The sequence below is a fragment of the Pteropus medius genome, unplaced genomic scaffold (genome assembly GCF_902729225.1).
Source record: "Pteropus medius unplaced genomic scaffold, Ma_sr-lr_union100, whole genome shotgun sequence".
Taxonomy (NCBI): Eukaryota; Metazoa; Chordata; class Mammalia; order Chiroptera; family Pteropodidae; genus Pteropus; species Pteropus medius.
The window spans coordinates 6,478,180-6,490,697 of record NW_024355206.1 but is presented as its reverse complement, the minus strand read 5'-3'; the positions used below and the strand labels follow the sequence as shown (position 1 = coordinate 6,490,697).

The 12,518-nt window shown below is 57.7% G+C and overlaps 1 protein-coding gene across 1 annotated transcript; it reads right to left on the bottom strand.

Annotated features, from left to right (window-relative positions):
• Nucleotides 1–6,669: 6,669 nt before the first annotated feature.
• On the bottom strand, nt 6,670–12,518 carry CRABP1 (cellular retinoic acid binding protein 1). The gene is made up of 4 exons (XM_039858421.1): nt 12,436–12,518; nt 11,786–11,964; nt 9,925–10,038; nt 6,670–6,843 (listed from the first exon to the last, which is right to left on the bottom strand). The coding sequence occupies exons 1-4, from the start codon at nt 12,503–12,505 to the stop codon at nt 6,793–6,795; spliced, it is 414 nt and encodes a 137-aa protein (XP_039714355.1). The 5' UTR covers nt 12,506–12,518; the 3' UTR covers nt 6,670–6,792.

Below are 12,518 nucleotides of genomic sequence, written 5' to 3'. Positions count from 1 at the left end.
CCTGGAAAACTCCTTCCCATCTCTGCATCCTGGTTCACCTTCCTGCCCCTCCGTGCACGGGCTGGGATGGACCGCGAGCTACTCAACGCGCCACGGAACCGTGACTGCAGCCTCGGCCCCCTCACCTGGCCTAAGGCTCGGCGAGGCCGGGGCCCTGTCCACGCTGCCCTCCCTGGCTGGGCAGGGAAGACGCACGGGCGGGGTCTGTCCAGTAGGTGGGAGGGGGGCAGGACGATTGTCCTTGCTGCCATAGCCCGTCTCCCGGGTGTGGCCACAGGAGACCAGTACGGAGGGTCGTGGGCACCCACTCTGGTAATGAGAGGCTGTTGGCCGGATCCATGCATCCCCATCTGTAACCCCTCATCCCGCCTCTGGGGACATGTCCAAGGGAGGGGCCTTGAACGGCGTATGCACAGGGCCTCTGGGAAATAGAAGGTGCTGGGCTCACCTGGGCCTCACTGAGGACTTCCAGGCAGTGGCTCCAGGGCTCAGCTCTTAGCTCCTGATCAAAATCAGATCCAGGAGCCTGAGCCTGTGTGAAACTGGACACCTGTCGTCGTGGGCAAGGACCTGTGCCGTGGGAGGGAGGCAGCTGGTCGACAGCCAGGGCGCTGGCGGGGCGGCGAGGTTGAGTTCTCCTGAAAGGCCCCCAGGAGCCCTTGCCGCAGGGTGTGATGACAGCCCTGAGGAACAGGAGCCCCGCGGGGACCAGAGGCGCCACCTCCTCCTCTGTCACTTTGTCCCCACTCCTCTTTGTCTGCTCCCTTCCTTCAGATACGAGGCCTGCGTTCAACCCCGCCACCCACTTTTATTCATGGGGTAAGGTTACCGACCTCTCGGAGCCTCGGCGTCGTCATCTGTAAAACGGGGGTGACAACGGTACCTGCTGGGTTGGCTTATTGTAGAATTAGCAGTGACGCTGTGCGCAAAGCGCTTGGCACAGGGCGTGAGACACACTGAGCCCTTATTAAATGTCACTTACTGTTATGCTCCCCGCCCCCCCGCCCTTTCCACGAGAAGCTATTTGATACCATTAAACCATGAACACGGTCCTTGGTGATTATAGGCAGGAAAATATTTCGTGTCCCTAATGGCCGAGGCGGTGGGAAAGCACTAGCTCTGTGGCCAGACAGCCGGGGCTGTGATCCCAGCCCTGCCACTTGCAAACGGGGCGATGAGTTCCCAGGCAGGGTCAAAGGAGACACTCTATTCTGCCTTCCCCTCTGAGCCCCAGGTCCCTGTCTGTAGAATGGGGACACTGATAACATGTGCTCTGCCTGTGGCCCAGGACTGCTGTGCGCCTCACGGACCCGTCTGGAGGCCCCTGGCCGTTGGGATTTACGCCCCCGGTACCCCGCCTTCCTCGTGCTTCAGAGCCCATGGGGCCTGACCCCCGGACAGCTGGAGCTGGAGGAGAGAGCTTGGTGGCCGCTGGTTCGGCCGTGCTGTTAGGGATCACTCGGGGACCCAAAGAAACAGATTCCTGGGCTCCCGCCCGAACCCAAGGATCAGGATCGCTTGCTTCTTATGTGAAATTTCGTCATACGTTGCAAAAGTCATACGTGCTCATTCTAAACGAATTTCACCAATACAAATAATGAGAGTCAAAACAGCCAATCCTCAGAGGCAACGGCTATTAACAGCTCGGTGCATGTCCCCGAGGGTTTCGTGTTTTCCTGGAAAGAGCTAACCATATAGTTTTTATTTTCCCCCATTAAACAAGGTCATCACTCATTTTTTTTTTTAAATTTAATATAGCTTGGACACCGTTCCACGTCAGTACTCTGGGATTTGCCTCATTCTGCTTGACAGCTGCAGACAATTCTGTGAGGTGGCGGAACGTGATTGAGTTAACCGTTTCCCCGTTGGACATCGTGGCTTCTCCCCGGCGATTTACATGCAGCCAGTGCAGCCTCTGTCCACATGTGGCAACCTCTACTCCGTGCAGATGGGCAGTCGAAGGCCCAAAGAGGGGACACGAACAGGCCAGGATCGCAGAGTGAGTTAGTGGCAGGGCCACGGTTTACAACTCTGGTCTCTGGCACGCTCTGCATCGAACTATACCACCCCATTTATTTTTTTAAAAGATGATCAAAGAGAACTTAATCATATTTTCCTGAACCTATTCTTGAGAGCGGGGAAGAGAAAAACACCCCATGTTAATTCAGTTTTGTGTGTTTCTGAGAATTGGATTTTTTCCAAACTTTCTCAGAGTTTTCACTTTTCGTTATGTTCTTTGTAAGAGTTCATGACTCAATATATTTTTCCTACACATCGTTTCTGAAGCCAACGTTTTTAATGCTAGAATCTTGAAATCCCAGGTGCCCTGAGTAGGACTATTCCGAGAGACCTTGGTCAAATTCCATTTTGGAGACCCAAAACCCCTCCCCTTCATTCCCCATAATTGATGAGCTTTCCTCCCTTGCGAAAACAAATGGAATTATAAAATTGTGACTGTCGTCTATTTTTTTCATTAAGTAGATTTCTCCAAGTTCTGTGGGAAACTTTCTCAGAAAGATAAATTGCCCACTTGTAACAAATACAGCATGTAATGTTTGCAGAATCCTTGTAAGAACTTGCTCTTTGCCCAGAAATTATGCTCAATAGTCCTCCCAAGGAATGGAGCATTGAGTCCGCCTCCCAGGGGGTAAGAGGTTTGATGGGGAGTGGCTGCTGCCCATCGAGTCACACGCTCTTTAAAGCAGTTGCCCTGGAAGCTTGATGCTGAGCTGCAGACAAAAGTTTCCAAGTCTGCTCCCCCGACCTCCATCCGTGCCACAAAGGGTTGGCCAGAAACTGGTGAGACTTCTGAGCCAAAAGGAGATGTCATTCTCAGACAGCCGATCAGAGAGTTGGTGACATTCGAGTGTTATTTAGCATTGTCTTGGGCAAAGACCGAGAGAACAAAGGGCTGCAGAGCGAGTCTTTTGTCTGTGACCTGCCTCTTGGGTCCTAACATTCTGGCTTCCATCTTAGCATCAGATTAGACACACCCCGTTCCCCGTCCCCCCATCCCTAGACTGTGGTCTCTAAACACCACGGCCTCCCTTGGAGAAATGGCTGATTCCTGGTCCCGGAGCAGCAAATGTGCAGAATGAGGCTGGAGCATCTCGTCATACCAGATGGCGGTGAAGTTCTTGAAAATGACGAGGGTCCGACCAAAAGATGCAAGAGCCAATCTGGAGAGGCTCCCGCTGGCCATATGGGCCGTAAGGACGACAACTGCAATGTGTTGAAACACGTCAAGTCTGTTTCCATCCGCAAATTTGTAGTGACATTCAAAAAAAAAGCAAACGAAACCCCCAAACCCCACATCAATACGCTGGTTCCTTTTGAAGGATGCCAGAAGAACCAATTCATTACTTCAAGACTAGTAAATACAGGGAAAGAATCAAACACTTTTTCCGTCTTTCCTATATACACTGTACCTCAGGCTGACCACCTCGGAGATGAAGGGAAGTTTCTTTTTACAGAAGTATTCGAGCTCATAAATGAACGGGAATGATCGAATGCGAGGATCCCAGTGTCAACCCCTCGTGAACCGCGGATCCCGGCGACGATCGGCAGTGACTGGCAGCCTGACACTCTGAGTCCTCTGCAGTGTCCTTGCCCAAGACGTCAGACCTGAATCAGACAAGCTTCTGGTTCCAACTACCAGCTTACAAGAGCTACAGGGGACGGAGAACAGGATGGACAGCACCGCGGAGATGTCATCAAAACCCAGACTGTGGGAATCTTCGCGGGACAAACAATCGGCTTCTCCAACAAATGTACTACTAAAAATTAAACGAGGTGAAGGGGAACTTACAGATCAGCAGGTCCTGCCCCGGGCCCAGAAACAGTCACGTGACTCTGGCCTCGCCACTCATTGTGCGCTGTGCCCCAGTCGTGGTTGGTCCAGGGGTGGTCACCTGACCAGAACCGGTTGCATACGGACATGGAAATGGAGTAAAACTGGAGGGAAAGAGCGCCTCTGGGGTCGCCCGGTCAGATTCCAGGCCCGCTCCTGCCGCTCGTCCTTCAGACCTGCTTTCCCAGCATTCCTCACAACCAGGGGGATCAGCACATTCCTTAAAAAAAAAAAAAAAAGCTTTATTTTTTGAAAACTTTTTTATAAGAGTTTATTTGAGCGAAACTGACGAACGTATGCCAGCGAGCGAGATCTCAAGTGCTCCCAAAAAAACAGCTTTACTAAGATGTTCGGAAAACAGACGATTCGCCCGTTTAAAATGTGCAATTCGGTGGTTTCTGTTGTATTCACAGAGTCGTGCTGCTCTCACCCCATCAATTTTCCAAGGCTTTTATCACCCCGAAAAGAAAACCTGTACCAGTCACTCCCATTGCCCCAACACCCCCAGCCTTAGGCAACCACCATTCTCTTCCGTCTCTGGATGTCTCTATCCTGGACGTTTCAATAAATGGGATCACACGATGTGTGGCCCTTCGTGACCGGCTACGTCCACGTGGAGCGGTGTCTTCAGGGTTCGCCCACGTCGTAGCAGAGTTCATTCCCTGGTGCTGGGAGTGGTCGTGGTTGGGTGTCTGGCACACAAGCAGACACCAGCGCCCTTGGGCCGCTGGTTTACCTGCTGAGGCCAAACTGGAGCGCCTGATGGCCGAGCCAGAGCACTCGAGTGACACATTTAGAGCAGTGTTTTAGCGAGTTCATGCCGATGACGGTGGTGCATTGTGAAGGTGTTCATCCTGCTTGCACATTTATATCATATGTTACGTGCAATGTGTGTACGCACACATATTTTAAGGCCGAACATTATAGCAGCAATCCCCAAACTGGTGCCATGGAACGTTGATGTTCCATGAGGTGTCCCGAGAGGGAATGAGAAACACCGTGCTTTCTTTTCTGGAAAATGAAGAAGGAACAGGATTCCAGGGCGCTGGGCTGCAGCTGATGTTCCGCGCGTGCGTGACCTGCTGGTGCTGCGTAGCGACCCACAACCTCCCCTCCTCGGAGGCCCCACCCCATCTTCCTTCCTCCAAGAAGCGCTGGGGCAACCCCTCCGGCACTGGCTCTCCGCCAGGCGAGACTGCGTTCTGTAGGGCGCTGAGTGTGGACGTGGCTGATTCTGGTGAGCGACTGAGCCCGGGGAGGAGGAACAGCTGGGTGGAGGGGTGGCATGGTGCCTGCGCCGGTGGGTCCTGGGGCAGAGCCGGCGTTGAAGGAACTGTTTTCTGAAGGGGCTTTGAGAGGTTTGGGACATGAGCAGAGGTGCCTCGGGGCCCAGGGACAAAGAATAGCCCAGCGTCAGGCCCTCTCAACTGTAACCTAGGACCCAGCCCTGCTCCGAAGTGCTAGGGTCTGGCGGCTTGGGGACTGTGGGGAACGGGGCTGCTGGCAGAGCCACTTGTTGGGGGGCCTCCTGCAGGGCCCTAACAAGCAGGCTTCAGGCGGGGGCTGCGTTCCAGCTCTGGCACGAGACCCTGCCCCCAAGGGAGCAGCGGAGCCTGGGAGGGGCCGAGGTCTCCCACGAGCAAAGTGCGGCTCTGGGCTGCGGAGAGGTGAGGAATTGGGTCAACGTGTCCTCTCATCCAGGTGGTGCGGCTGAGCTCAGGTGTCTGCCCGTCAGAGCGAGCTCTTTGAGGGTCACCTTCAGGCCTCATCCAGGCCCGAACACCGCCTATCAGCCGGCTCCGGCCTGGCCTTGCCAAGAACCAGTGCTACAATGGCAAGGAGAGATGCCCAAGAAGCCAGGTAGGCACCCTAAATGCGGGCAGGGCATCGGTGGGCCCACGGGAGGTGGAGGGTACGGTTCCATTTAAAAATGGGGCAGCAGCAGGCCAACCGCTGCCCTGTGGGCAGGCAGGTCCGCGGATGCCAGGTTTCCCCAACTTTTCTTTTAAAAGAATCCAAATTTCTGTGTGAAATCTCTCGTTTTTCAAAAGTAAAAGTTGGCAGCTGCGGATTAGTGTCCATTTGCATGTTTGGATGCATTGTCTGCCTGGCCGTGTCCTGGGAGGGTGGACACAGCCCTCATCACCGCCCCCATACGGCTGGGTTTGGCCGGTGGGCAGAATAGGCAGGTCACAGACTGAAAGGTGGGAGGTCGGGGTGCTTAACCAACCTGAAGAGACCCCCAGCCACCCGCCCGCCTGTCCTGGGACTATGGTTTCGGCGATGGCCGTGTCCACGTGCGGCTACAGCTCCTGCACGGAGACCCCTCTCCCAGGCTACGGCTCATGTGTGCTGGTGACCCTTGTCTTCAGGCGGGGGTTGGGGGAGATGGGGGGACGAGGCCGGCTCTGCTGCGGCTGGTCCCTGAGTGCCTCCTACTCCTTCTTGGCCGTCTCCTCCCTGTCCCCTCAATCAGCCCTTTTGCATGTGTCCCCCCCGTCCTGCTGGGAACCACCAATATACTACTTAATGGAATTGAAAAACACGGCAAGGTGCAGACACGCGGATCTGCAGTTGGGACCCTCCGAGGCAGTGCCACGCACCGGGCAGCAGGCTGAGGCTGATGCGCTGCCCAGGCCAGCGCCATGCCGGGGACGGGACGGAACGCACGGGGCAGCGCTGTGCTGAACGCACGAGGCCGTGCAAAGAAGACAGACGCCTTGAGACGTGTCCGACCAGTTTAATGACCGGCGAAGCCGGCACATGCCAAGCTACGGAGTGTCAGGGACACCGCAGGCATGGGAACATCATTGACGGGCGGGGGGCGACGGGGCCACCTAACGCGATGCGGGGGGAGGGGACGCCCGCCGGCGGCTCGGACCTATGGCATTCCTCGGGGGGACATGCATCGCGCCCCCAAGGCAGGAGCGAGCAGGCCGCCTTCACTCTCGAACATAAATTCTCGTGCAGACCACGTCATCGGCGCCGAATGTCTGCAGAAAAGACGGAAAACCAATCAGGGCCGATGCCTGTGCAGAAACGTTTAAAGCATATCGCTAACAAGGCCACTTACTGCCCCGTTAAAAACTCTTTGAAACAGACATTCAATTTCCTGTGCCATGTGCTCATGCTAAGTGCTAAGCAGTGTTTTGCCTTTTCTCCCCCTCCCTCAAGCTCCATATTGGCAACTGGGGTATAGAATCATGTTATACACGGTTTTCCTTTGCTTCTGGAACCTGTAAATGCTGACAGAAGAAATGCAAGTTTCCTGGCTCTGGCTCTGAAATGAAAGCCAAAGGGAGGGACTGTCACATGGGACGTTTCCGAAGTGGTTTCTGTCTCTTTTCAAATGACTTCAAGAGAGCAAGGGCCTGGGGCAGCCGGAGCCCCGGGGCGGCGTTGGAGAGGGGACCGAAGCAATGCTCAAGTCACCTGCAAGCTAGAAAATCCGTCTCAGCTACAGAAGCCCGGCGTCGCCCCAGACCTGGCCCTGCGGCGGGTTCGAGGGGGCGCGTCCCCCTCTCCTGACAATCTGTGCGTGGAGGGGGCAGGGAAGGCGGGGGAACGGGACGGATGAGCCCAAAGGCTCTTTCCAGCTAAATCTGTGGCTCTGTGTTTATTTGCTGTGAGAGGGACAGGAACCATGCCACGGAGAGAGGAGGACGCTTTCTTCTGGCCCCTGACACGCTGTCACCTATAAGTTAGCTGCTTCCACGCTCCCCAAACCAGCAGCGACTCACGGGCCTGCTCCCCCGGGCTCTCACGGGGAGTTGGAACAGGGAAAGCAAAAAATAACACTGAAACGCAAGCACCCCCAATCTGGGGACCTGACGTGGGTGTCCACGTGCAGATGGACATTTTTCCGGGGGAGGGTCCCTATCTTTGATTCTCACAGGGGCCTGAGGCCCCAGCAAGTTTAAAAGCCCCAGACTCGGAGCCGGGAGCTTCTTGGGACTTCAGGTCCCTTGCCCAGGTCCCTCCGCTGGTCGCCAGAGGCTGTCAGAGAACATGTGCTAACACCTCGTTCCAACATGTGTGTTCCGGGGAAATGCTCGTCATTAGTGACCATCAAGGAAGCAAACTCTCATCGCCAGCTTCTCCCCTCAGGCGGGAGCCCCTGGTCACACGGGCACAGTTGTCCCCGGGCTCTGAACATCTCTGTTCCACTCGTATTATCTCTGCATCAGTGAGGAAAGCAGATGATTCTGGGTACCGGGGTGCGTGTTGGGGCAGGCAGGAGTTCCCACGGACGTTCACCTCTGAGACATCCGGACCCCTCAGAACCAGCTCGGTTTTCCAAAACCCTCGCGCTCTCCGGCCATGGAGTGTCAACTGGAATGCCACCCTGGGGGACTGGCCTCTTTACCCACGCTGTAATGACTGCGGCCAGCACCTTATCCAGGCTAACAGATGGCTTCAGGACACAAGAAATTGCCACGTTTCCATTCGAAATGGCCTTCTCAGCCAGCCGACTGTGCTGACAGACTCCCGAAAGAAACTGTGGAATGTTCCAGGGTGGTATGAGGGCGAGAGTCAGTTTCCTAGAGAAGGCGACTTCGGCCCTGGGTGGGATGTGCTGGCATGAGGACAGCTCATGTCGACTCCACTGGAATTAATTTGCTCCCTGTTATATGGGGCCAGCATCTCCCTGTGCCTGGATTTATTAAGGATCATAACCCTGGGAACAAAGGCCCACGTTTCAGACCCCAAATGCCCAGAATTAATGCTCCCTTTGAGGCTCTCGTGTGCTCGTCAGCGAGCCGGGGAGGGATGGGCGAGTGGGGCCGCAGTTGGGGTTTGGAAGTGGCGGGGTCCTCCCGGCGGGACCGGCCTGCACTCTGGCTGCTCCGATGCTGCAGAGCTTATTAAAATCACTTTCTCACAGAGCAAACCGCGGCGACTTAGCCCTCAGCCTCGCTCAAGAATGCCGAAACCACATCCCTCTTTGCTAACTCTGGGACCAGTGAGCCGTACGTGATTTTTTTCTCCTAAACGTCCATGTCTCAGCCTCAGATTGCTCACTGACCGTAGCAGGTGTTCCCTCCCTGGAAACATCCAGGTTGCAAGCAAGCCAGTCCTTGCTTGGCTTGGGGAGGGGAGGGGAGGGAGGAAGCCCGCAGCACCTCTGCAGGGGGCAGGAGAGGAGAGAGACCGGGCAGGCAGGCGGCAGGCGGCCTCAGCTGCAGTAACAAGGCAGCTCAATTTAGGATCTTGTCGTAGAATAAACATGTCATTTCAGGGCTGAGAGGGACCTCAGACTTCAGCCCAAGCCCTCGTCTTACAGCTCGGGGCGGGAAGGGCCTTGCCCAGGTCACGCAGTGAGCCCCGCTGACACACCCGCCATCTCCTTTCCCGACATTTCAGGGTGGCGTGGCTAGGATCGGGGGATGTCAGCATGCTCGAGGGAGAGCGAAGGCTGCTTCTCCCCGGTTCCCCGCGACAGCAGGTCCCCAATCTGGTCTCGGGGACACGGCAGCTGCAAAGACAGCTCAGTCTGTTCTGAACACACCTAAAATAAAGGAGGTGTGTGCTTGAACTACGGGGGTTTCTAACTTGGCCTCGCCAGGTAAATACAGATTAAATCAGATTAAAATGTTTTCATCTGAGTATTCTTTAGGGTGGAGTCCACCCCCTGTCGTTGGAAAGGCCCCACGCTGCACGGCCCTCTCCTTACGCTGAGACCCTTCCCCAGTCGGCGGGACCTGCCCCGCTGCCCGAGGCCGGTGGAGCCGGTGAGTCCGCGGGTGAAAATGTTCTTAGGCTCCCAGCGCCCACGTCTTTCCCAGGCAGCAGCACGGGGCACGAGAAGGGGAGAGCTGAACGGGAAGCCTCGTGGAGCCCAGGCGCCCTGAGCCGGGGAGGGGAGGCCAGCCCAGAACAGGTCACCAAGTCAGGCCGCAGCCTGCCTCGAGCCCCTACTCCGCCCTGTCCCGCCAGCCACTGAGCAATGACCGCCTCTGCCCCGAGCTGTCATCCAGGGTTTCTGCTCTCATCCTAACCCTGAACGCGCGGGCAGGACGGCGTTCGTGTGGCCCGCGCGGGCCTCGCCTAGGGACCTGGGTCAGAGCCCTCACCAGGATCAGCTCGTCGTTGGCCAGCTCCCGGGTCCAGTAGGTTTTGGGGCCGTCCCCCTCCAGGAGAGTTTGTGTGCAGTGGATCTTGTTCTCATTCTCCCAAGTCGGCAAACTCTGCGGGCAGGAAAACCGTCAGTGACATCAATTACGGTCCTGGCAGCGGGAGGGGGGACACCGGCGAGCACCGGGGAGGAGCCGCTGCGTGGAGAAGCCACGCGTGGGCCCTGTCACCCGCGGAATCTCTGCTGCGCCTCATATGGCCCAAATTCAGAGGGCTGGTGACGGCTCCGATGGACATAAACTTGCCTGGTGTCACGCACACGCGCACGCGCACTCACGACGCAGCAGACCCTGAGGCGGGCTTTACATCTCCAGGAATAATGGAGAGCACACTGATTCGTCTCTGTCAGAGGGACTGCCCCATCGAGCAGCTGCATTCCCAAGGCAAGAAGCTCCACACCGGGGCTACAGAATTTTACACCGGCTAAGACGCCACATTTGCGACCACATCCAGTCAGATGGGGGGCCCCCTTCCCTGCACGGGCTCTGGGATGACGCCCTCCTTCCCGTTTGTGCTCATCGGCCTGCTCAGAAAAACCCGGGGTCTCTGGCTCTGAGGATAAAAACTGCCACTTTTCAGGTTACGTCTCTCTAGGAAAAATTTAAACCAAACAGCAGTCTAGGTGTTCGTGCTGCGGGAGGTGGACGGTGAAAGCGGGGACTCCCCGTGGTCTCCTCAGTGTCTGCGCCGGCCGGGTGGGGACGAAGCCCCACCCTCCAGGCTGTCCTATGGGTCATCGATTTTTGACCAGAATTACCGTCTCTAGCCGCCGCTGGATGTCCCCAAATTGAGCCCTGCCTGTTGCCAGCCCTTCCTCCTTCAGCTGGCGGCCTTGCCTCTGACTGCTGTCCGGCTCTCTGTTTTGACAATCAGGGCGGTCACAGGGGGCTCGGATCCCGCCAGCTCCAAGCCCGGACATCATTTTCCGGCTGTGCCAACTCTGGGGGCCAGATATTGCCGTGGGGGTCAGGGTGGGGGCTGCGTCTCCGTGTCCTTGTCCCAGTGCCCAGAGATCTTACTCTGAACATCAGACAGGCACCATTCAGGAAAGGTGAAAACAATTTCTCACTCTGCAACGTTATTAGTTTTTGTTTTCTTAGACACCGGGGAAAGGAGGGAGACATTTAGTCACTTTTCTGAAGAAGTGGTAGCAGCCGCGATTATTTTCCATCTGTCCTCGAAAGACAGTAACCAACCCTCCCTTCCACTGCAGAGTGTGCGGTGCCTGTCCCGACCCGCCACCCCTGAGGCTGAGACGCGGGGAAATACAAAGCTCTCTACTCTGAGGACTGAGAAGGAGCATTTAGTTCATTTCCCTGTCGAATGAATCTGCCTCGCTTTTTGGAAAGATTCCGCCTTTCCTTTAAGGAACCAGGCTGAGGGCGGGCGGGAGAGGTGCGGGGAGCCTCGAGATTGCTGCAACTGGACCCGGAGCGTCCCCAGGGCCCAGGGGCCCGGGGGCAGAACGCCGAAGCTGCCCATTCACCTGCGGCAGGAAACGCGGCGGCCCTGCCACCTCCTGCTCCCGCGCCGCCCGCGCCCGGGGTCGCCGCAGAGCGCTGCGGAATCCCCGCCAGGGACGCGGCGCGGCTGCGGGCACCTGGGGAGGCGGCTCAGGGACGCGGTTGGGAGGGACGGGCAGGGCTCTCCCCCGAGCCTGGGGCAGCCGCCTGCACGCATCTCTGCAAGCCGCCGGCATACACGCCCTGCCGGGGAAGCGCGCCGCGGGCCGCGAGGGGGGAGACCGGCGCGCGTGACTGCGCGGGCCGCCCGCGGGGCGCCGCCCGGCTCCGGGCTCACCCTGCACTTGCGTCCGTCCACGGTCTCCTCCTCGAAGCCTTCCCCGACCTTGAAGTTGATCTCGGTGGTGCGCACCGTGGTGGACGTCTTGATGTAGAACTGGTCCCCGTCCTGGCGGATCTCCACGTGCGGCTTGGACGCAGCCGCCACGGCCACCTTCCGCAGCATGGCGTTCACACCTGCCGGAGGCACGCGCGCGCCGCGGGCTGGGGTCCCAGGTCTGGGGGGACCCTCAGAACGGAGCCGCTCCTCCCGCCCGCCCCGCCCGCCCTCGCCCGGCTTTTCCGGAGGAGAAACTCAGGGTAGGTGGCTTTCCCTAGGAAGCAGAATGAATTCGCGGCGGGGGCCGGTCTGAAACTGAGTCCCAGATTTAAGGTCCCCGACCCGCCCTGGACCCCAGTATCCTCTCCTCGCAATGATCGAGCACGAGATAAAGGCGGAGCCGTCGGGGGAAGCGCCCAGCGTCCCGCCGACAGGCGCCGGACGCGCGGGGCGCGGGCTCCACTGGCCGCTCCTCGGTGGGGTGCGCCTCGGAACGCGCCGCCATCTATCACCCCGGGGCCTCCCTCCTGCCGGGGGTCGGCCCCCAAAGCCCAACCCTTGCGGGCCTGGGGCGCCTGGGAGGGGCGCGCGGTCCGCGTCGGCTTTACCCAGGGCCTTGAGGAGCTCGTCGAAGTTCTCGCTGCTGCGCATCTTCCAGGTGCCGGCGAAGTTGGGCATGGTGGTGGCGGTG

What these genes read in the sequence shown, in the direction of transcription:
- CRABP1 (XM_039858421.1), bottom strand. Translation starts at nt 12,505, where the DNA reads ATGCCCAACTTCGCCGGCACCTGGAAGATGCGCAGCAGCGAGAACTTC. An exon ending in TGGACGGACGCAAGTGCAGG is followed by an intron (nt 10,039 to 11,785) that starts GTGAGCCCGGAG and finishes TCCTGCCCGCAG; the next exon opens with AGTTTGCCGACTTGGGAGAA. An exon ending in CCAACGACGAGCTGATCCTG is followed by an intron (nt 6,844 to 9,924) that starts GTGAGGGCTCTG and finishes TCTTTTCTGCAG; the next exon opens with ACATTCGGCGCCGATGACGT.